Raw genomic sequence first — 25,583 nt, 5'->3', positions numbered from 1 at the left:
CTACCATTGTGGTTAGAAAAGATGCTTGATACAATTTCAGTCTTCTTAAATTTATTGAGACTTGTTTTATGGCCCAACATGTGATCTGCCCTGGAGATTGTTATATATGTACTTGAAAAGAATGTATATTCTGCTGTTTTTGAACGGAATGTTATCTGTCTGTATATATTAGGTCCATCTGTCTAACGTGTCATTCAAAGCCACTGTTTCCTTGTCGATTTTCTGTGTGGTTGATCTGTCCATTTTCTAAGTTGGCTATTAAATTTTCCTGCTATTATTTTATTACTGTCAATTTCTCCCTTTATGTCTGTTAATAATTGCTTCCTCTATTTGGTTGCTCCTATGTTGGGTATATGGATATATACAATTTATATCCTCCTTGTTGGATTGTTCCTTTTATCATTATGTAGTACCCTTCTTTGCCTTTTGTTACAGTCTTTGTTTTAATGCCTATTTTGTTTGATACAAGTATTGCTACTCCAGCTTTTCTTTCTCTTCTATTTGCATGGTTTCTCTAGCCCTTCACTTTCACTCTATACGTATCTTTAGGTTTGAAGTGAGTCTCTTGTAGGCAGCATATGGGTGAGTCTTGTTTCTTTATCCATTCAGACACCCTATGTCTTTTTATTGGAGCATTGAGTTCATTTACATTTAAAGTAATTACTGATAGGTATGTACTTAATTTGGCATTTTTTAAATTGTTTTCTGGTTGTTTTGTTGTTCTTTTCTTTTCCTTTTTTTCTTCTCTTGCTCTCTTCCTTTGTAACTTGATGGCTTTCTTTAGTATTATGCTGGGATTCCTTTCTCTTTATTTTTTTGTGTATCTATTACAGGCTTTTGATTTGTGGTTACTGTTAGGTTCATGTATAACATCTTAGGTGTTAGTAGTCTATATTAAGTTGGTAGTTGGTTAAGTTCAAACACATTCTGAAAGCACTAAATTTTTACCTCCTCTCCACGTTTTATGTATATGATATTATATTTTACATCTTTCTATTTTGTGTATCCTTTCACTGATTTTTATAGATATAATTGATTTTACTACTTTTGTGTTTTAACCTTCATATTGGCTTTACAAGTGATTAATTTACTATCTTTACTAAATGTTTGCTGTTATCTGTGAAATTTTTTACTTTCATTATTTTCTTCTATGGCCTTTTCTTTCCACTAAAGAATTCCTTTTAGTATTTCTTGTAAGGTTGATTTCATGGTGATGAGCTCCTTTTGCTTTTGTTTGCCTGGGAAACTCTTTATCTTTCCCTGAGTATTCTTGATTGCAGGTTTTTTCCTTTCAGTGCTTTGAATATAGTATGCCACTCTCCTCTGGCCTACAGAGTTTCTGCTGAAAAATCCACTGATAGACTTATGGGGCTTCCTGTGTATGTAACTCTTTTCTCTTGCTGCTTTTGAAAGATTTCTCTCTATCACCACATTTTGCCATTTTAATATGTGTCTTGGTGTGGATCTTTTTGGCTTAATCTTGATAGGGGCTCTCCTTGCTTCCTGGATTTGGAGGTCTGTCTTCTTCCCCACATTTGGGAAGTCTTCAGTTATTATTTCTTCAAAGAAGTTTTCTGCCCCCTTCTCTCTCTCTTCTCCTTCTGGGATCCCTATAATGCAAATATTAATATGCTTGATGTCACTGGTTTTCTAAATCTCTTCTCATTTATTATTATTATTTGCTGTTCAGTCTGGTTGCTTTTCATTACTCTTTTATTTTATTTTTTTCTAAGATTTTAAAATTTTTATTTATTTGACAGAGAGACAGCGAGAGAGGGAACACAAGCAGGGGGAGAGGGAGAGGGAGAAGCAGGCTTCCCCTGGAGTAGGGAGCCTGATGCAGGGCCTGATCCCAGGACCCCAGGATCATGACCTGAGCTGAAGGCAGATGCCCAACAGCTGAGCCACCCAGGTGCCCCCATTACTCTTTTAGATCAGTGATCTGTTCTTCTGCCTCCTGTAACCTACTACTGATTATCTCTCATGTATTTTTTATTTCAGTTAATGAATTCTTCATCTCTTACTGGTTTTTTTTTAATATCTTCTGTGTATGTTGAAGTTCTCACGGAATTCATACACTCTTTTCTCAAGTTCAATGAGTATCTTTTTGGTCATTACTTTGAATTATTTATCTCAGTTCCCCTTTGCTCTTTTGCTGTGGTTTTGTCCTGTTCTTTGTGTTGGGACATATTTCTTTGTCTCCTCATTTCATCTAACTGTCTGTGTTTTTTCTATGTATTAGGTAGGTCAGCACTGTCACTTCATCTTGAAAATGGTGGCCTTGTGTAGAAGAGGTCCTGTGGTGCCTGTAGCACTGTGCCCCCGGTCACCAGAACCAGGTGCTCCAGGTGTGTCTCCTATGTAGGCTGCTTGTGCCCTTCTGTAGTGTCTGAGCCTTCAGCCCATCTGGCTGCAGTGATCCTGCTTTGCCTGCTGTTGGCATACTGGGCAGGATTTGGTTTTTATGCCACTCAGGCTATGGGCTTGTAGGTGGGTGGTGCCAGCGGTCAGGCTAGCTGTCTACAGTTAGCCACTCAGCTGCACTTGCAGGGCACTGAGCAGTATTTGTCCCAGCAGGGCTAACTAAGAGGCTTTCCTTGGTGTGTGGAGTTGGCAGTCAGACTAGATTCTGCATTTAAGCCTCTCTACCATAGATGCCAGGGCACCCAATGGCAGGGCTTTCTCCTGTGCAAACAGCTAAAAGACTCAGCTGCTGGAACTGTGGGCAAGCTGGTGTGTGAGGTTATCTCTCCTCCCCAGGGCAAGAGTCATTTTGGAATGGTGCGCACCCCTGCCAGGGCTGCTTGCTGGGTGTGGTGGGGCTGGAGCAGCTTTGGATGGATGCCTGGTGAGGAGGGTGTGTTGGATGGGGCAGGTTTGTAGGCGATCACTGGACTGGCATGAGGCATGCAATATTAGCAAGATAGATGGAGAGTTTTAGCCCTGGCTCCTGCAAGTGTCTGGCTATCTAGTCTGGGGGAGGGAAAGAAGAATGGTGCCTACTGGCACTCTTGTTCTTAGAGGAATCTGAAGATCCCTGCCTCTCCACTACACCTTGTGAGATAAGTAAATAAATCTTTACATAAACCCCAGGTGCTTTTCAAACTGCTGCTTCTGTGCTGTGTCTTGGAGCTGGAATTATTTATTATCCTGGCTCTTTAAGGGTGGAGACTCAGTTTTCTGTTGCCTGCTGGCTCTCCCAGAGTTAAGCCTGGCCTGCTGATTTTTAAAATACCTGGAGTTAAGCCTGGCTGATTTCAAAAGCTCCCAAAGTTAAGCCCCACTGGTTTTCAAAGCCAGATGTTACAGGGACTCCTCTTCCCAGTCTTCCCAGTGTGAGTCCCCAGTGCCTGGGGTGCCTGCTGTGGAGTCTGATCCTCTCGCTTCTCTGTGCTTGTGGTGTCCCTCGTATTTGTGGTTAGTCTTACTGGGGGTTTGGTTTCCAACCACATCCCTGCCCCTCCTCCCGTTTCGAAGTCGCCTCCTCTGTACAGTTAACTGTGGAAGGTCTATTCTTCCAGTCTTCAGGCTGTTTGCATAGTGAGTTGCATAGGTATAGCTGTTACTTTGGTGTGGGTGGGACAAGGTGAGCTCAGGATGCTCTTACTCTACCATCTTCCAATGGATTACCTACTTATTCATAGTTTTAAAAATCCTTCCACATATATTGTTTCATGTAAACCTCAAAGCAATTGTTGTGAGATAATCAGTACAGCTATTATGCCAGTTTCACAAGCAGTATTAAGAGAGTTTTGAGATTTTATTATTTTACATGGCTAGGAAGGAAATGGCAGATTTGGAATTTAGTGCATGTACTTTTTACTGTCTTGTCTCTTAATAATCCATGATAAAAAACAAAATTGAAATAAGTCTTTATAAAGGGTATAAGCATCAACAGTTTTCCTTAAGTGGTTAGCTACTCATCCTTTATTGCCTTTGTCAATCAGAATTTTCTTTAAAGTTGATAGAACTCGTTATCTACTAAGATATTGAAGTGGGAGAGCTAGGTTCTTGTCTCACAGAGTCGAAGAATGAATCTTGTGGCCAATGGAGAGTGAGTAAAGCGATAGTTTATTAAGTGAGATACACAAAAAGCTCTCAAGAGTGAGAGGGGTCCTGACAGGGTTGCCAACAAGGGCCTTTAGGGTTGCTTTTTTATAGAAAGCTAACCAGGGAACTTAAATCCTTTAAACATCTCTATTGATAACCATTGACAAGGACTAGTGATAACACCTTCAATGCCTTACTTCCTTTTTAGGGTCTGGTTATTCTTTGTTGGTCACAGGTGATTATCATAAAAAAGACACCCACCCCCCACACCTAGGGCAGGGTGATCCTAGGGTAGGGTGGTCCAATTTGTTCCCTTATCTCTGGTTTTCCCACACCTCCACATTTTTTGGATTTCTGTGAGCCTGATCACATAGCCCCCTATCTATCTCTCCTTACCTAGCCCCACCTGTCCCTTACTCAATATTAAAATTCAAGTTTCAGTGATGTACAAAAGTCTGTTCTAGACTGCACAGTTAAAATAGTAATAGAATATGAAATAATTGTTTAAAATAGCTTTGAAGGGGCATCTGGGTGGCTCAGGCAGTTAAGTGTCTGCCTTTGGCTCAGGTCATGATCCCGGTCCCAGGATCTAGCCCCGTGTCAGGGCTTCCTGCTCAGTGGGGAGTCTGCTTCTCCCTCTCCCTCTGTTCCTCCCTTGCTTGTGCATGTGTTCTCTCTCACTCTCTTTCTGTCTCTCTCTTGCTCTCAAATAAATAAAATCTTTTAGAAATATATAAATAAATAAAAATAAAATAGCTTTGAAACTTATATGGTAGCTAAGATTGTCATAAGTACAAGTCCCTGGGAAAGCCATATCTCTCCATCTGTATCCATTCAGTCATCCATCCATTAGAGGGTCAACTATTTTATCACTTTTACTTTACCTCACAAATATCTATTAAATTCCTATTATTTTTAATATATGATAAATGTGGATATTTTCTCCATGTTGAAAGGCTGAAGGTTGGCATGCAAAAAAATTATTACAAGAATTACTGAGCTCTCTTTAGGAATGACACATTTGGTATCAATAGATTTCCTGTCAGGTCTTTCATTACCATGTATTTTCTGTGCGCTAGCTATTATCTCATTTCTACATATTTCTTGAATGCTTAATTGACTGTTTTGTATATTTAAAAATAACTGCATCTTGATTCTATACTTTAATTTTTTTTAATTTTATTTATTTATTCATGAGAGACAGAGAGAGAGGCAGAAGCAGAGGGAGAAGCAGGCTCCCCGCTCCACAGGGAGCCTGATGCGGGACTCAATCCCAGGAGACTCTGGGATCATGACCTGAGCCGAAAGCAGACGCCCAACTGACTGAGCCACCCAGGCGCCCCTTGATTCTATACTTTGAAAGTTCATTGATGTTTTGGGAAGCTGTTAGAGACCCAAAATGAAGCTTTTAGTACTGTTTCCCTTTATGTATTGATTCCAGAAGAAAAGTAACCTAGAATTTCTAGCCTATTAAAATACGAAATTTGAAGTAATAATTTCTTTTATAAATATTTGGAATGCAATAATCGCAAAAAATTGCGGTTTAGAGGTCTTACTAAAATATTTAACTGGTCCATATACAGATTTCCACAGGTGGCCCCCAAATATTTTTTTATATTTAGTTTCAAATTAGAATCTAACAAGGCAGATATCCATAGAACCCTCCATTCAGCAATTGCAGAATATACATTCCTCTCAAGTGCACCTGGAACGTTTTCCAGCCTAGCACATATGCCAGGCCATAAAAGAAACCTTAATAAATTATAAAAAGTATGTTTTCTGACCACAGTGGGATGAAATTAGAAATCAGTAACAGAACAAAATTTGAGAAAATAACAAATATATGGAAACTAAATATAATATATGCCTTAATAAACAACTGGCCAATGAAGTAATCACACAGGAAATAGAAAGCAAGATGAAAAAAAAAAGAAAACACATGTACCAGAATGTGTGGGATACAGCTAGAACAATACTTTGAGGGAAATGTGTAGCTGCAAATGCCTACCTTAGAAAAGATGAACATTCTCAGTAATGTAATCTCTACCATTAGACACTGGAATAGTCGAACAAACTAATCCTAAAGCCAGCAGGAAAGAAGTACTAAAGAGTAGAGCAGAAGTTAGTAAAATATAGAGCAGAAAACCAGTAGAGAACATCAACAGAACTGAAAGTTGGTTCTTTGCAAAGGTTTTGAAACTTGACAAACCTTTAGCTAGATTGGCCAAGTGAAGAGAGACCAAACCAAGATTACTAAAATTAGGAATAAAAGTGGAGACATTATCAGCCTATAAAAAGGTTTATAAGGAAATACTATGAATAATCATAGGCTAATAAAATATAGATAAGTGACAGATTCCTAGAGAGACAGAAACTATCAAAAATGACTCAAGAAGAAAAAGAAATGTTAAATTGATCTGTAACAAGTAAGGAGATTAAATTAATCAAAAGACTACCTACAAAGAAGAGGCCTTCTTTGGTGAAATGGCTTCACTGGTGCATTATACCAGACATTTAAAAAATTAATAAAAATTCTTCACAAACTCTTCTCAAAAATAGAGAAGGGTCCCACACTTACCAACTCATTTTATGAGGCCAGTATTACCATGATACCAAAACCAGGCAGATATATCACAAGAACACTAGAAACCAATCTCTTTTGATTACTGACACAAAAATCCTCAATCCAATACAGGCAAATTGAATCCAGCCACATATGAAAAGAATTATATACCACAACCGAGTGTATTTTATCCCAGGAATGTAAGGTTGACTTAACCTCCAGAAATCAACTCATGTAATACATGATATCAGTAGAATAAAGACAAAAATCACATGGTTTTCTCAGTAGATACAGAAAAAGCATTTGACAATCCAATATACTTTATGATAAAAGCAGTGAAATGCTAGAGATAAAAGGGAACTTCCTTAACCTGATAAAACATATCTACAAAACCATCACAGCTAACATCTTACTTAATGATGAAAAAGTGTATGCTTTCTCTCTAAAATTAGGAACAAGAGAATGCTTACTCTCATCTCTTCTATTCAACATTGTGCTGGAGGTTGTAACCAGGGCAGTTAGTCAAGAAAATGAAATAAAGGCATCCAGAGTAGAAAGAAAGTAAAACTATTTGCAGATGACATGATCTTGTTTATATAAAAACCTAAGGAATTTACTAAAAAACTACTGAAACTAATACACAAATTAAGGTTAAATGATACAAGTTCAGTATTCAAAAAATCAGTTGTTTATATCAGTATAAATACATCAGTATATAATCAGTATTATAAATAATCACCAGCAATGAACAATTTGAAAATGAATTTAAGAAAACAATTCCATTTTCAGTGACACCAAAAAGAATAAAATACTTAGGAATCAGGTTTTCAAAAGAAATGTAAAACTCATGTTCTGAAAACTGTAAAATACTGTTGAAAAATTAAAAAGGTCTAATTAAAATCGAATGACATCCTTATTCACGGATTGGAAGACTTAGCATGCTAATACTTCCTAAACCAATCTACATATTCACTGCAACCCTTATTATAAAATCCCAGCTAGCTTCTTGGCAGAAATTAATAACCTCATCCTGAAATTCATATGGAAATGCCAGGGATGGGGAATATCCAAAACAAGGTTGAAAAAGGACAGAGTTGGAGTCAGACACACACTTCTGATTTTAAGTTTTCCTGCAAAGATACAGTAATGAATAGAATGTGATGTTTGCATAAGGGTAGATATACACATCAAGGGAATAGAATTGAGAATCTAGAAATGAACCCTCACAGTGCATCCAAGGCCTACACATAAGAGGTTAAAAAGTACAAAACTCTTTGAAAAAAACATACAACTAAATTGTGCCATTGGATTTGGTAATGATTTCTTAAATATGACACAGAAAGCACAAGGAATCAAAGAAAAAGATAAATTGAGCTTTATCAAAATTTAAAACTTAACTGATTAAAAAATGGGTAAAAGACCTGAATAGACATTTTTTTAAAAGATTTATTTATTTTAGAGAGAGCGCATGCACGCGGCGGGGGAAGGGGAAGAGGGAGAGAGAGAATCTCAAGTAGCCTCCCTGCTGAGCATGGAACCCGATGCAGGGCTTGATCCTATGACCTTGAGATCATGACCTGAGCCGAAATCCGGAGTCGGGTGCTCAACCGACTGAGCCACCCAGCACCCCATGAATAGACATTTTTCCAAAGAAGACATATACATGGCCAATAGGTATATGAAAAAATCAGTATCACTGATAATCCGAGAAGTACAGATCAAAACAAAACTGTGAGATCTCACCTTACACCTAATAGATCTCAAGTATTCTTACCCCCGCACAATGGAAAAAAAAAAGGGTGGATATGTTAATTAGCTTGGTTTTGGTAGTCATTTCACAATGCATGCATATATTAAGACATCACATTGTACACCTTAGATATATTCAATTTTGTCAGTCATTTTAGTAATGGAGGATGTGGGAATAACATGTGAGAAAACATGGAATTGGGAAAAGAGCAGTGTATTTTAATTGTTTACAAAAGGTCTGGATGGCTGGAGTACCAGATGTGAACAGAGAAATGGGCAGAGAGGAAAAAGCAGGGTTGAAGCGTGGTGATCTTTGGGGGCCTTGCCAACCAGTTTGACTTCTATACCTCTGCAGCCCTAGCCCCTTAAAAACACATGTCCAGTAAATGTTGATTGTCGTTGAGACCAAACCAGAAGACAGACAAACCTCCACTGTTGAGAAAATTTTAACTAATAAAAAATGAAATCTGAGACACTTTTTTTTTTTTTAACTTTTATGCTTCAGAGGATACTATCATGAAAGTCAAAAGACAACCCTACTGAAATGGAGAAAATATTTTTCAAATCGTATATCTGATAAGGGACTTCCATCTGAAATATTTTTTTAAAAAGCCTTACAACTCAGTAATAAAAAGAAAGCCTAATTAAAAATGCACTATGGATCTGATTAGACATTTCTCTGAAAATCATATACAAATGGTCAATCAGCACATGAAATTTTGTTCAACATTACTAATTTGGGAAATGCAAATCAAAACCATGTTGATACATCACATCCTACCCAACTAGGATGGCTAAGATAAAAAAAAAAAAAAAAAAAAACAGATAATTGTGGTCAAAATGTGAATGAAGAAATTGAAACTCATACACTGCTGGTGAAAATGTAAAAAATGTAGAAAATGTAAAACCATGTAGCACCTTTAGAAAATAGTCTAACACTTCCAATTTACTATGTGAGTCAGCAGTTCCACTTCTAGGTATATGCAGGAGAAATGAAGGCATATGTGCACACAGAAATTTGTACATATGAATGTTCATAGCAGATTCATAATAGCCAAATAGTGGAAACAACCCAAATGTCCATCAATGGACAAATGGATAAATAAAATGGTCTGTGTATATAGTGGAATATTATTTGGTGGTAAAAAGGAATGATGTATTTGATGCATGCTATAGCATGAATGAACTTTGAAAATATTGAAAGTGAAAGAAACAAGTCACAAAAGGCCACATATTGTATGATTCCATTTATATGAAAAATCTAGAAAACCTGTATAGAGAAGAGAAGGCAGATCAGTGGTTGCCTCAGGCTGGAGTAGTTGGGGCAAAATATTGAGGCGACTGCTAATGTTAGGGGTTTTAGGGAGTAGGTGATGAAAATGTTCTGATTGTGGTGATGATTTCACAACTGTGTGAATATACTAAAAATCATGTAATTGTACACTTTAAATAGGTGAATTTTATGGTATGTGAATTATAAAATTATTAACAAAAAATTCACCACCACCACCACAACAGAAACAGAAAATATAACCAGCCCTTCTTGGTTCTCTTGGTGTTAGTGTCTTCTAAGTCTCTTTAAACTTAGGATACTTCACTTCCTCCACCATCCTCCTTGCCTCCCATTTTTTATGCTAATAACTTGTTGAAGAGTCAAGCTCAGTTGAGTATCTCACATTCTTTTTTTTTTTTTAATTTTTTATTTTTTATTTGACAGAGAGAAGAGTACAAGCAGGGGGAGTGGCAGGCAGAGGGAGAGGGAGAAGAAGGCTCCCCACTCAGCAGGGAGCCCAATGCGGGACTCGATCCCAGGACCCTGGGATCATGACCTGAGCCGAAGGCAGACACTTAACCATCTGAGCCACCCAGGCGCCCCAAATATACTTTAATTTTTCTGCATGCTTCCTTTTATTTTTTTTTTATTTATTTATTTTTAAATTTATTTATTTGACAGAGAGATAGCACAAGTAGGCAGAGCGGCAGGCAGAGGGAAAGGGAGAAGCAGGCTCTCTGCTGAGCAGGGAGCCTGATGTGGGGCTCAATCCCAGGACCCTGGGATCATGACCTGAGCCGAAGGCAGCCGCTTAACCGACTGAGCCACCCAGGCGCCCCATGCATGCTTCCTTTTAGTGTTATATAACTTGTATGACAGAATTCTCCTCCTCCTCCTCCCACTCCTCCTTCTCCTCCTCCCTCTCTCCATCCCCCTCCTCCTCCTCTCCCAAGACCCTGGGATCATGACCTGAGCTGAAGGCAGATGCTTAACAGACTGAGCCACCCCGACGCCCTCTTCACCAGTTTTGAACCTCTTATTAAAATACAGGGTGAGAGGGATTAAGTATATAACATTTTACTGGAATTATGGCCTTGAGAGTAGGTAGTTACTAAATTCCACTCACCCACAAAAGTACAGTTTAGACATTTTTCAACTTGAGGTGTCTTGTAATTTTTCCATTTTGCTTGAAATTTCATTCCAGAAAATGATAACTAAGTAGCAGGAAACCAGTGAAGACCTTTAAGGAGAAAATAGCATCAGGTTTATGCTTTAAAAGGATCCTGTTGGCTGCTACATGGAAATAGGTTTGAAGGTGCCAGAGCAGATGCTGAACAGTTAAGAAACTCTTAAGTAGTTCAGGTGAAATAAGATAGTAATTTGTGTTAGAATCGTGGTTAAGGAATTAGAAGTAGACTGTTGAGGTAAAATAGATGAGACTTGGTAATGGATCTAGTATATAAGTTGTTGTGTCCAGTTTGGCTCCCAGATTTTTGACTTTTGTAACTGGATGAATGTAAGTAGCATTCACTCAAAATAAGAAATACTGGAGTAGATCTGGGTTTGAGCCTCCTTAATCTGATAAATTCTAGACAAGCTGAGTTTGAGATACCAAAATGGATGTGTCTCTTAGGTTTTGATATAAGGGACCAGAGCTCAGCAGAGAGAGATTAAGTAAAGAGATATGTAGAGATATGCGTAGAGATATGTAAATATGGGAGTCATTAGTCTGTATGGGCTAATACTGAATTTGAGGAATCCCAACATTTAATAACCTGGTGAGTGACAGTGAACCAACCAAAGAGACTGATAGTGATTAGAGAAGTAGAAGGAAAACTAGGAGAAATTGGTGTCACAGAAGCCAATCAGTATTTCAGAAGGAGGAAGTGGTCAGTAGTCCCTAGATGGTTCTATGAAAGGTCAAATATGTCCTTCCAAACTCGTATGTTTATTTCCATACCTATTGATCACATCTGTGGTCTAATTACATAGATTTTGTATCCTAACTTTTATTGTTTTTACTTAATTTATCATTAATATTTTTCTTGTTCATAATCTTTAGTTCCCTAAGTGGATATATACTTGACTTAATCATTTCCCTATTGCTAGGTAATTAAGTTACCTCTGCATTTTTGTTCTTGCAAAGAGTGTAACAATAAATAGTTTTGTACATGTGCTTTTGGAGGGGTGTATTTTAGGTGTTTTTCTTAGGCTAATATAGTAGAAGTAGTATTATTCCATCAAAGGCTTAGAATATCTTTATGGTCTTGAAATCTTCTAGCAAAATGATATACTTTTGAAGCAGTGTTCATAGACATCTTTTTTAAACAGTTGATTATTTTTACAAATCGACTTTAATTAAGATATTTATGCAAGACAGACATATTAAGAGGAAAATATTACCTTAATTGCTAAAATTTTACTATTAATATTTTTATTTTTATTTTTTATTCATTTTAGACAGAGTGCAAGTGCACCTACCTTTGTGAGCGGGGGAAGGTAGGGGGGGAGGGGCAGAGGGAGAGGAAGAGAGAATCTCAAGCAGACTTTGAGTTGAGGGCAGAGTCCCACATGGGGCTCAATCTCATGACCCTGACATCATAACCTGAACCAAAACCAAGAATCAGACGCTTAACTGACTGAGCCACCTAGGTGCCCCTACTGTTAATATTTTTAATAAACATTCTTTCGTCTATCTCTTTTTCAATATAAATTCATATAGATATTTTATATAAATGGGATCTGATTACACTTGCTCTTTGGTAACCTGCTTTTATCGTCTAAATACAGATTCTATTATTTTTAATGGTTATATATGTATTGTAAATTTATTTAACCATTTGAAGTCCAGAGAATATGTTCATACAGGTTCATCTCCTTAAAATCTTAGATGTGCTACTGCTGGGTTAAAGGATATATGTATTTAAAATTTCAAATACATATTTCTGTACTGTGTTGCATACGGTTTCAAAGTGAGGATTTTTGTTACAGAACTTTTTTCTTTTGAAAAAAAATTTTTGGGAAATTGTGGTAATTGAGTTTTGCTGTCTAACATTACTGTACATTTATAACTTCCATCATTTTATCTTTAGCTTTTGCCTGTGATGACAGAGCAGCTGCAGTGGATGCCATTTGTGAATACAAAACTTCATGAGCCTTTTGTAAAATTTATATATTGGTCTCTAAGACAGCTAGATGCCGGAACACAGGTAATTGATTAATAGGAGTCTATGTTTAAGTGATACTCTGTGTAGTATTATTTCTCTTGATCTTGTTCTTTTACAGATTTTTTTTCTTTGTTCTGTTTATATTTCAGGACTTCCTGCCTTCTTTGCTTTATTCACTACTTTCTCCTTTTATAAATATTATTTCTCAGTGCCCTAGGTTTGATTTAACATGTAACATTGTTTTTTGAGTTTCAAAATTGTAGAAGTATCACTCTTTTAGGTTATTGTTAAAACCACTGTCCCTCCCCTTATTTAACTTACAATTTTTCATATTTTACTGAAGGTAATAGAAATTAAAGATTTCTTGTGTTAATGCCAGTAAATGTACACTAGGTAAATTGGACAGTGATTTTTACAATAGCCTAATCAAAGCAGAAAAATTATTCCAGCATCTTATAAAATGAACCATACATGCTACCTATTCCTATAAGGTTCATTCAATTTAAATTTAATGTCATGCATATGTAATCATTTGTGCTATGAGCTGTAGTAGTTTTGTAAAATTTTATTTCCTTAGTTAGTATTGATAAATACTGGTATAGCTTTCATTTACTTAACTGAGAGAAACAAATTTGTGCTTGGGTAGTGTAATCTTGGTCCTGTAGAATTTGGGAAGCACACAGCTAAACCACTTAGAGCAGTACTGATGATTAAGTAGTATTAATTGAGTCATGTGATTAAGTAGTATTAATTGAGTCATGTGATTATTATGTAGTGTGATGGTTAAGGTTAAGGAAAAATTTCTTTCCTTAGGTTGTATCTGAAATATTTTGCTTCTGTGGTGCATAAGTAAGCACATGAGCATGTATGCACACATGTGCATGTGCCCCCCCAAATATAATTTTTAATTTATTGGTCGTAACTACGTGTTTCACTAAACAAAGTTATATGGATTATTAGGTCTTGTAATGTTGCTATCTTCTTTTTACAATTTGATTTTGCTATTTGTATTATGGTTTCTGAAAATGGTTGGCTGAATGCTTGCTCTCAGCCACAAAAGGCGAGGCTCAGAAATTGAGCGAAATTTTCTTTTATCTTCCTTCCAACTATTCTTATCATTTTCCTTTAGATAATTTATCATTTATTTTTATCTATATACTCTGTACCTTACTTTGTGTGCTCTTCTAGACAGTACTGCCAGCCTGCATCTGCGTTTCTACTGAAAAGTAGCATTCTTGCCACTGTCCCATTTGTTTATGCAACATTTATAGATGGATTTCTAGTATTTTAGTTTTAATAATTGTCTGATTGCATGTACTTTTTAAAATTAAGCTTTTTATTTTGAGATAATTGTAGATTGGCTTGTAGTAATAAGAACTAATACAGAGAAATCACTTGTGTCCCTAACCCACTTTCCCCCAGTGGTAACATCTTACAAAACTAGTACAATATCACAACCACAATATTGACATTGATATAGTCAAAATAACAACAGTTTAATCACCAGATTCCTCATGTTGTTTTTTTTATGTATACAGACTTTTATTTTTTAGAGCAAATTTAGGTTCACAACAAAATTGAACACAGATTTCCCATATACTCCTTGATCCCACATATATACTGCCTCCCACACTATCAGCTTCTTGCACCAGAATTTGTTATAAATTGTTACAGTTTGTTACAATTGGTGAACCTACGTTGATATGTCATTTCACTCCCAAGTCCATAGTTTACATACATTAGGATTCACTCTTGGTGTTTTACATTCTCTGAGTTTTGACAAAAATATAATGGTGTGTAACCGCCAAATATAGTATCATATGGAATAATTTGTTACTAAAAATAATTTGCCCTAAAAATCCTCTGTGCCTGCCTAGTCATGCTTCCCTCACCCCTAACTCCTGCAAACCACTAATCCTTTTACTCTTTGCCTTTTACATAATATGATAGCTTTTCCTTTTACAGAGTATCATATAGCTTAGAATTAGCCTTTTCAGATTGGCTTCTTTCACTTAGCAATATGCATTTAAGATTCCTCCATGTCTTTTCATGGTTTGATAGCTCATTTCTTTTCAGTGCTGAATAATATTCCATCGTCTAGATGTACCACAGTTTATCCATTTACCTACTGAAGGACATCTTGATTGCTTCCAAGTTTTAGCAAGTATGAATAAAGATGGTATAAACATCCATGTGCAGGTTTTTGTATGGACATTAGTTTTCAACTCCTTTGGGTAAATACCTAGGAGCGCAATTGTTGGATAGATACGGTAAGAGTACGTTTAGTTCTTTGAAAAACTATAAGCTGCTTCCAAAGTGGCTACACAATTTTACATTTCCAGCAGCAGTGAATGAGAATTTCTGTTGCTCCACATCCTCATCAACATTTGGTGTTGTCAGTGTTTTGTGTTTTGGCTATTCTAATTGGTGTATAGTCAAATCTGGTTGTTTAAATTTGTAATTCCCTAATGGCATACTGTTGAGCATCTTTTCATATGCCTGTTTGCCATCTGTATATTTTCTTTGGTGAGGTTTCCAGGTTCTTTGCCCATTTTTTAATTGGGTTGTTTTTAGAATTCTTTCTCTATTTTGGATCACAGTTCTTTATCAAATGTGTCTTTGTAAATATTTTCTCCCAATCTGTGGCTTGTTTCTCATTCCTTTGACAGAGTAGTTTTTAATTTTAATGAAGTCCAGCTTCTCAGTTATTTTTTGTGGATCATGCCTTTGGTGCTATATCTAAAAATCATTTACTGTATCCAAGGTATTGTATATTCTTGGAGAATTGACTATCATTATGTGGTGCCCTCTTTCCCTGGTAACTTTCCTTGCTCTGAAGTCTGTTTTGTCTGAGATTAATAAAGTTATTCTGGCTTTTTTTTGATTAGTGTTAGCATAGTATATCTTTCTATCTATTTACTTTTAATCTGTATTTGTCTTTATATTTAAAGTGGGTTTCTGGGCCGCCTGGGTGGCTCAGTCGTTGGGCATCTGCCTTGGGCTCAGGTCATGATCCCAGAATCCCAGGATTGAGCCCCGGATTAGGCTCTCTGCTCAGTGGGAAGCCTGCTTCTCCCTCTCCCACTCCCCCTGCTTGTATTCCCTCTCTCACTGTCTCTCTCTGTCAAATAAATAAATAAAATCTTAAAAAAAAAAAAAGTGGGTTTCTATCCATTTACTTTTAATCTGTATTTGTCTTTATATTTAAAGTGGGTTTCTTATAGACAGTGTATAGTGGGTCTTTTATTTTGATTCACTCTAATAGTCTCTTAATTGGTGTATTTTGACGATTGATGTTGAAAGTGATTATTGATATTGTTTGATTAATATCTACCATAGTTTTTACTATTTTTTATTCATCGACAGTTGTTCTTTGTTCCTGTTTTGTTCTTTTTCTGCCTTTTGTGGTTTTAATTGGACATTTTATAGGCTTCTACTTTCCCTTCTTTCTTAGCATATCAGTTGTACTTCTTTTTTAATTTTTTTAGTGGTTGCCCTACTGTTTGCAATATGAATTCACAACTAATCTAAATTCATTTTCAAATTACACTATACAGCTTTACGTGTAGTGTGAGTATCTTATAATACAGTACACCCACCTTATCTGTGGTTTCACTTTCTGTGGTTTCAGTTACCCACGGTTAACCACAGGCTGGAAGCAGATGACCCTCCTTCTGAAGTACTGTCAGAAGGTCATTATTAGCCTAACGCTAAGTAAGGTCACAATGCCTGTTTCATTCGCTCACTTCATCTCATCCTGTAGATATTTTACCATGTTACGTCATCATAAGAAGGATGATGAGTACCGTACAATAAGATATTTTGAGAGAGAAAGAGAGAGACACCACATTCACATAACTTTTATTATATTGTTATAATCTATTTTATTATCAGTTATTGTTGTTAATCTCTTACTATGCCTAACTTATAAATTAAACTTTATCATAGGTATGTATGTATAGGAAAAGACATAGTATATAAAGTTTGGTACTGTCCATTGTTTCAGGTATCCCCCCTGGGGGTCTTGGAACACATGCCCCCCAGATAAGCGGGGACTACTGTAACAAAATACTGCTGATTTCTTCCTCCTGTCCTGTATTCCCTCGTATCATTCCTATCATTCATTTCACTTACACATAAGCATGCATAAGCATGCATATGTACACACATGCACATGCACACACACAGGCATTCATAATCAAACACAGTGTTGCTATTGTTTTCAACAAACTTATCTGTTAGATCAGTTAATAAAAAATAAAAGTCTTTATGTACACTTATTCCTTCTCTAATGCTTTTTCTTTATGCACATCCAGGTTTCCAAGCTATATGATTTTCCTTCTCTCTAAAGAACTTTTATTAATATTACTTTCAGGGCTGCTCTACTGGTAACAGATTCCTTCAATTTTTGTTGATCTGAGAAAATATTTATTTTTGATGGATAATTTCACAGTATATAGAATTCTAGGTTGGTGGAGTTTTTTTCTCAATATTTTAAATATTTCATTCTATTTTCTTTGTGCCTACATGGTTTTTGAGGAGAAATTGGATATAATTCTTATCTTTGCTTCTCTATGAATAAGCTGTTTATTCCTCTGGCTTCTATCAAGATTTTTTTTTAAAGTTTTTATTTTCTGCAGTTTGAATATGATATGCTTTGGTGTAGGTTTTTTGGGGGGTTGGTATTTATCCTTCTTGGTGTTCTCTGAGCTTCCTGGTTTTGTTTCCTATGTTAATTTGGAGGAAACTCTGTCATTACTGTTTCAAATATTTCTTTTATTTCTTTTATTTTCCTTCTGGTATTTCTGTTACCTGTATTACACCTTTTATAATTGTCCCATAATTTTTGGATATTCTGTTCCATTTTATCCAGTCTGTGTTTTTCTCTTTGTATTCTAGTTTTTGAAGTTTCTAATGATGTACCTTTAGACTTAGAGATTATTTCTTCATCCCTGTCTAGTCTACTAATGGGCCCACCAAAGACATTCTTCATTCACAGTGTTTCTGATCTCTAGTATTTCTTTTTGATTCTTTCTTAGAATTTCCATCTCTCTGCTTACATCACTCATCGGTTCTTGTGTGTTGTGTACTTTTTTCATGAGAATCTTAGAATATTAATCATAGTTGTTCTAAATTCTATCTGCTTATTCCAACATTCCTACCATATTTGAGTCTGAATCTGATGCTTGCTCTGTCTTTTCAAACTGTGGATTTTTGCCTTTTAGCATGCCTTGTGATTTTTTCCTGTTATCTGGACATGATGTACCATGTAAAAGTGACTGCTGTAAATGGACCTTTAATACATCCAAAATGTGCAGGAAGAAGTTCTGTAGTTTTATGATTCAATCTCAGTCTTTTGGTGAGCTTGTGTCCCTGGGCTGTGAACTTCATAAGTGCTTCCCAGTTTTTCTCCCCCTGAAGTGGGGCAGGATTGCTAGAGCAGGCTGAGTTTTGCTGTTTCCTTTCCCCTAAGTCCCTAAATCTTTTAGACTCTGATAAAAGCCCACTAGATTAAGCTCTGGTAAAGTAGTTTTCTTGAGGACCAGTCTTGTTGTAACAAGAACAAAATTGTGTCACCTTTTCACTCCCCCTACCTGAAGCATGAGGGGATTTTTCTCTAGCCTTCACTGTGAGAACTGTGAGAGCTCCTGGAGCTAAAACCAATAAAATTTGGGAACTCACTTGTGACTGGCCCTAGCTGGCATTTTTAACTCTCAAACTTGTTCACATTGGGCCCCCAGCAATTTTCAGCTCAGATTTTCCTGTGCTGGTACCATTTCCCGCAGAGGTTTCAGCTCATGGGTTTCTGCCATAGTAAGTTGTAATTCTCTGGATTCTCCTCTCTCTCCAAATTCTGGGTTTTGCCCTGTGATCTCACTTCTAGTGGATCTAAGAAAGCTGTCAATTTTTCAGTTGTTCAGTTTTTTACTTGTTAGGATGGAGTGACAACTTCCAAACCCCTTACCCACCTGACAGGAAATCAGAAGTCCTCATGTTACCTTTTATAACAATACCCACTTTCCTCCTGCCCTACCCCTTCTTTAATTCCTCTAACCACTAACTTCTTTTTCTCCATTTCTAGAATTTTGTCAAATCACAAATGTTATTTGAATGGACTATTCAGTATGTAACCCCTTGAAATTGGCTTTTTTTTCCACTTAGCATAATTTGCTGGAGATCTGTTTTAGTTTTGGCACTACTTTTTATTGATTCCATGATAGGAATGTACCACATTTTAACCATTCATTGGTTAAAGGAAACTAATTTTTGGCTATTATAAATGCTGTAAACATTGATGTGCTGGTTTTTGTGTATAAATAAGTTTTATTCCTCTGGAATAAATGTCCAAGAATATAGTTGTTATACAGTAGCTGCATGTTTAATTTTTTAGTAAACTGCCAAATTTTAAGAGTGATTTTATTAATTTACCCTCTCACTAGCAATATCTGAGTGATCTAGTTTCTCCATGACCTCACCAGCATTTAGTGTTGTTACTGTTTTTTATTTTCACCATTCTTAATAGTATTGTTTTCTCATTGGAGTTTTAATTTGTGTCTCTCCAGTGGCTAAACATATCTTTTCATGTGTTTGCTTTCCACAGGTATATCTTCTTCAGTCTATTTGTGTCTTTTGCCCATTATTTAATTGGACTCTTTGTTTTCCATTGTTGAGTTTTGAGAGTTCTTTATATATTTTAGATACTAGTCCTTTGTTGGGTATGTCATTTGGAAATATTTTTTTTCTTTCTTGTATTTTCATCCTCTTAACAGGGTCTTTTGCAGAGCTTTTAAATTTTAATGATTTCCAGTCAGTTTTTCCTTTTGTGGATGTTGCTTTTGGGGTCAAGTGTAAGAATTTGTTGCCTAACCCTAGATTGTGAAGATTTTCTCCTTTTTTTTTTTTTTCTTAAAAGTTTTATACTTTTGCATTTTACATGTAAGTCCATGTACAGTTTGAGTTAGTTTTGTATAAGGTATGAGATTTAGATCAAGGTTAATAAATGTCCAATTTTTCCAGCACCATTTATTGTAAAGCCTTTCCTTCGTCTGTACCGTTGTCAGTTGGGAATAATTCTGTGGGTCTCTTTCTGGGTTCTCTCTTATGTTCCATGTATCTGTGTGTCTGTTCCTTTGCCAGTTCTATACTGTTGATTCCTGTACCTTTATAATATGTTTTGAAGTTGGGTATATTGATCTCTTCCCATTTTATTATTGTTTTTCAAAAATATTTTAACTATAATAGTTCCTTTGACTTTCCTTATAAATTTTAGAATAATCTTCTCTATCCACAAAATATCTTACAGGGATTTTGATAGGAATTGCATTAACCTGTATATAAATTTGAGAAAAATTGACATCTTTACTGTGTTGAGTCTTCCAGTTCAGGAACATGATATGTTTCTCCATTTTATTTAGAAATTTGATTTCTTTCATCCATGATATGTGGGGTTAAGCATAAAATTCCTGTACATTACTTGTTAGATTTTCAGCTGCATATTTAATGTTTTTGAGTGATTGCAGTTGGTATTTTTAAAATTTTGGTGTGGTACTCTGTTCATTCTGTATCCTGTGACCATGCTCTTACTAGTTTTAAGATTTGTCCTGAAGATTCTTTGGAATTTTCTACATAGTCATGGATCTGCAAATAAGGAAAGTTTTTTGTTTTACTTTTTTTTCTTTTGACATGTATGCCTTTAATTTTTCTTTTACATTAGCTACAATATCTAGGACTATGGTAAATATGAATGATAATGGACATCATTGGCTTGTTCTTGATCTTGGGGGGAACACAGTGAGTCCTTCACTATTAATTATAATATTAGCTATAGTTTTATAGATGTTTTTTATCAAGTTTAGTTCCCCTTTATTCCTATTTTTCTGAAGTTTTTTTTTTTTATCATGAATGAACGTTGAAACTTTTTTCAAATAATTTTTTGCATTTATTGATATGACCGTGTGATTTTTTTTTCTTTAACCTGATAATGTGGTGCATTACTGATTGGCTTTCAAATACTGAATTAGCCATGTTTTCCTGAAATAAACCCCACTTGGCCGTGTTGTATAGTTCTTTTTATATTTGCTGAATTCTGTTTGCTAATATTTTGTTAAAGAGTCTATATTCATTAGGGATATTGGTCTGCAGTTTTCTATTCTTTTATACTATCTTTGTCTGGTTTTGTATCAAGGTAGTACTATGTTCATGAAATTAATTGGTAAGTGTTCCATCCTTTTTTTCTGAAAGAAATTAGATTTAGTGTTAATTCTTCTTTAGACTTTTGGTAGAATTCTTCCATGAAACTGTCAGCCGAGAGATGTCTTTTGGGGAGATGTTTTAAAAATTGTTTATTTCTTTAAAAAAATTGTATGTATTTATTTGACAGAGAGACAGCACAAACGGGGAGCAGCAGGCAGAGGGAGAAGCAGGCTCCCCACTGAGCAGGGAGCCTGATGTGGGGCTCGATCCCAGGACCCTGTAATCATGATCTGAGCCAAAGGCAGACGCTTAATTGACTGAGCCACCCAGACGCCCTGGGGAGATTTTAAATTATGAATTCAAGTTCCTTAATAGTTATAGGGATATTATTAATTCATATAAGTGATTTGTAGAAGTTTGTGCTTTTCAGGGAATGGAATGAACAATTTTGTCTAAGCTGTTCAATATATATGTGTAAAGTTTTTCATAGTATTCTCTTAATATCCTTTTGATGTCCTCAGTGTTTGTAGTAATACCTTCTATTTCATTCCTAGTATTGATAATGTATGTCATTTTTTTTTGTTGTTCTTGCCAGAAGTTTGTTTTGTTGATTTTTTAAAAAGGACCATCTTTCTGTTTCGTTATTTTATAGTTTTCATTTTTATCTCTTTATTATTTCCTTCCTTCTGTTTGCTTTGGATTTATTTTGTTCTTTTTTTAGGTTACTAGGTAAAAACTTAGATTATTCATTTGAGACTTTTTTTTCTAACATAATGCTATTTTTAGTGCTGTTTTTCTGTCAGCACTTCTTTAACTGTGTCCCACAAATTTTGATATGTTACATTTTCATTTCTTCCAATTTAATGTATTTTAAAAATTTCCCTTGAGACTTCCTCTTTGACCATGAATTATTTATAAGTTTGTTTTAGATCTTTCTTTTACCTTTCTGTTTTTCTGGTTTGGTTGTGTTGTTGACATTATTTGGCTGAGGATGTGTATTCTGCTCTTGTGTGGGTGTTCTATAAATGTGGATTAGATCCTGCTCATTGATGGCGTTTTTTAGTTAGTTTATATCCTTGTTACTGTTCTGTCTAGTTGTATCTAGTGTTTAGAGAAGTCTTCAGCTATAATTGTGAATTTATATATTTCTCCTGTTTATCATTTTTGCCTATGTTTTGCAATTCTGTTGCTTTGTGCATATAAATGTACATGTTTTTAGTGGATTAACTCTTTTATGATTATGTAATATCTCTCACTATACTTGGTAATTTTCTTTGCTCTGAGATCTCTGATATTAATATAAGCACTCTGCTCTCCTTAGATTCATGATGTCCTTTTCCATTCTTTTAATTTAGACCTGTTTGCATTGTTATATTTGAAATGAGTTTTTGTAGATAGCATGTAGCTAGATTTTGTTTTTTAATCAACTTTATCAAGTTCTGTGTTTTAATTGGTATATTTAGGCCATTTATATTTAATGTAGTTATTGATATGTTAGGGCTTAAGTTTGTTATTTTTTGTTTACTGTTTGTTTTTGTGTATCTTTTTCATTTCTCTGGGTTTTCTTTTCCCCTGCTTTGCTGTAGGTTACTTGAACGTTTTTTAAAACTCCATTTTGGTTTATTTATAGTTTTGAGTATTTCTCTTTTTATAGTTTTTATATTAGTCCTTCTAGGTATCAGATTGTATATAGATAACTTACCACATTCTACTGGTGTTTTCATTTTGCTAATTCAACTGAAGTATAGACACCTTGCGTTTTGGGATGCCTGGGTGGCTCAGTCGGTTAAGTGGCTGCCTTCGGCTGAGGTTATGATCCCAGGGTCCTGGGATCAAAGTCCCACATCGGGCTCCTTGCTCAGCGGGGAGCCTGCTTCTCCCTCTGTCTGCTGCTCTCCCTGCTTGTGCTCTCTCCGTCTCTCTGTGACAAATAAATTAAATTAAAAATAATAAATAAATAAATAAAATCTTAAAAGAAACCTTGCCTTTTTATCCCTTCATTAATCTACCCTCTATAATATTAATATCTTCTACATATATTTAAAATCACATTAGTGTTATAATTTTTGCATAACTGTCAAACTTAAAACTCAGAAGGAGAAGGAAAGTCTGTTGTATTTGCCCATATTTTGCTTACTGAGTTCTTCCTTCCAGATATTCCAAGGTTCTTCTTTTATTATTTCATTAATCATAGAGAACTTCTCTTAGGTAGCCTTTTAGAATAGGTCTGCTGATGACAAACTGTTTTAGTTTCACTTCATTGAGTGTCCTAGTTTCCTCTATATTCCTGAAGGATAATTTCACTGGGTATAGGATTCTGAGATGATAGTTCTTTTCTTAAAATACTTGAAAAATGTTGTACTAATTTCTTCTAGACAACTTCCATGGCTTATGATAAGGAATCCACTGTTGCTTGAATTGCTTGCTTCGTGTATGTTAATTTCTCTGTTACTGCTTTCAGTTGTTTTCTTTTTTCTCTAGGTTTCATAAGTTGGTTATGATATATCTTGTTGATCACTTTGGATTTATCCTTTCTGGGGTTTGGTCAATTTCTTCAGTGTCTAGATTTATTTATTTAGCCAATCTGGGAAGTTTTCAGCCATTATTTCTTCAAGTATTTTTTCAGCACTACCTCATGCTTCTTTTCCTTCCAGGATACTGATTGACAGGGTTACTAAATCTTTTGTTATAGTTCCTCAGTTCCTGGAATCTCTAATTTCCCCTCCGTGGTTTTTTTTTTGTTTTTTTTTTTTGTTTTTCCAGTTCAGTGTTCAGATTGGGTAAATTCTGTTTTGTTTTGTTTTTTTTTTAAGGTTTATTTATTTATTTATTTGACAGAGAGAGACACAGCGAGAGAGGGAACACAGCAGGGGGAGTGGGAGAGGGAGAAGCAGGCTCTCTGCAGAGCGGGGAGCCCGATGCGGGGCTCGATCCCAGGACCCTGGGATCATGACGTGAGCTGAAGGCAGATGCTTAACGACTGAGCCACCCAGGTGCCCCAGAACTCTGTTGTTTTAAATTCCAGTTAACCAGTTATTTCCTTGTGTCCTCCATTTTGCTGTTGAACCTATCCATTTTTTTGTTTGTGTATTTTTTCTTTTTTAATTTAAATTCAGGTAAGTAAACATATAGTGTAGTATTGGTTTCAGGAGTAGAATTTAATGATTCATCACTTACCTATAACACCCAGTGCTCATCCCAATAAATGTCCTCTTTAATACCTATCAGCCATTTAGCCCATCCCCCCACTCACCTCCCCTCCAGCAACCCTCAGTTCTCTTAACAGTCTCTTATGGTTTGCCTCCCTCTGTTTTTATCTTATTTTTCCTTCCTGTGCCCTATGTTCATCATTTTTGTTTCTTAAATTACACAAATGAGTGAAATCATATGATATGTATCTTTCTCTGACTGACTTTTTTCACTTAGCATAATACATTCTAGCTCCATCCACCTTGTTACAAGATTTCATTCCTTTTCGTGGTCGAGTAATATTCCATTGTTTGTGTGTGTGTTTGTGTGTGTGTGTGTGTGTGTGTGTACACACATATATATACCACATCTTCTTTATCTGTTCATCAGTCAGTCGACACTTGGGCTCTTTCCATAATTTGGCAATTGTCGATAGAACTGTTATAAACATTGGGGTGTATGAGCCCCTTCGTTTCAGCACTTTTGTATCCTTTGGGTAAATGTCTAGTAGTGCAATTGCTGGGTCATGGGGTAGTTATATTTTTATTTTATTTATTTTATTTTTATTTTTATTTTTTTAAAGATTTTACTTATCTATTTGACAGAGACACAGCGAGAGAGGGAACACAAGCAGGGGAGTGGGAGAGGGAGAAGCAGGCTTCCCGCGGAGCAGGGAGCCCGATGCGGGGCTCGATCCCAGGACCCTGGGATCATGACCTGAGCCGAAGGCAGACGCTTAATGACTGAGCCACCCAGGCGCCCCAGGGTAGTTATATTTTTAACTTTTTGAGGATGTCCATACCATTTTCCAGAGTGGCTGCACCAGCTTGCATTCCCACCAACAGTGTAAGAGGATTCACCTTTCTCTGCATCCTCACCAACATCTATTGTTTCCGATGTTGTTCAGTTTAGCCATTCTGACTGGTGTGAGGTGGTATCTCATTGTGGTTTTGATTTGCAGTTCCCTGATGTTGAGTGATGTTGAGCATTTTTTCATGTGTCTGTTGGCCATTTGTATGTCTTCTTTGGAGAAATGTCTGTTCATATCTTCTGCCTATTTCTTAACTGGATTATTTATTTTTGGGGGGTTGATTTTGATGAGTTCTTTATAGATTCTGGATACTATCCTTTTATCAAGTACATCATTTGCAAATATCTTCTCCCAGTCTGTAGGCTGCCTTTTAGTTTTGTTAGCTGTTTCCTTTGCTGTGCAGAAGCTTTTTATTTTGATGAAGTCCTAGTTCATTTTTGCTTTTGTTTCCCTTGTCTCCAGCGATGTGTCTAGTAATGAGTTGTTGGGGCTAAGGTCAGAAAGGTTGCTGCCTGTGTTCTCCTCTAGGATTTTGATGGCTTCCTGTCTCACATTTAGGTTTTTCATCCATTTTGAATTTATTTTTTG

General features: G+C 35.9%; 1 protein-coding gene across 11 annotated transcripts in view; it reads left to right on the top strand.

Annotated features, from left to right (window-relative positions):
* CCDC138 (coiled-coil domain containing 138) overlaps window positions 1-25,583 on the top strand; it is a 142,726-nt gene that overhangs the window by 51,021 nt on the left and 66,122 nt on the right. For 10 of the 11 annotated variants that reach the window (XM_078056697.1, XM_078056703.1, XM_078056702.1 and 7 more), the window contains one exon: window positions 12,728-12,844. The exons of the other annotated variant lie outside the window; for it this stretch is intronic. In XM_078056697.1, coding sequence (XP_077912823.1) covers window positions 12,728-12,844 — 117 coding nt within the window. The remainder of the gene's footprint in view (window positions 1-12,727; window positions 12,845-25,583) is intronic. 11 annotated transcript variants of the gene reach the window in all.

This window comes from Halichoerus grypus, chromosome 10 (assembly GCF_964656455.1).
Source record: "Halichoerus grypus chromosome 10, mHalGry1.hap1.1, whole genome shotgun sequence".
In the NCBI taxonomy this organism is placed as follows: domain Eukaryota; kingdom Metazoa; phylum Chordata; class Mammalia; order Carnivora; family Phocidae; genus Halichoerus; species Halichoerus grypus.
Note: the sequence above shows the minus strand (reverse complement) of the source record. Positions and strands in the feature narration are given on the sequence as shown.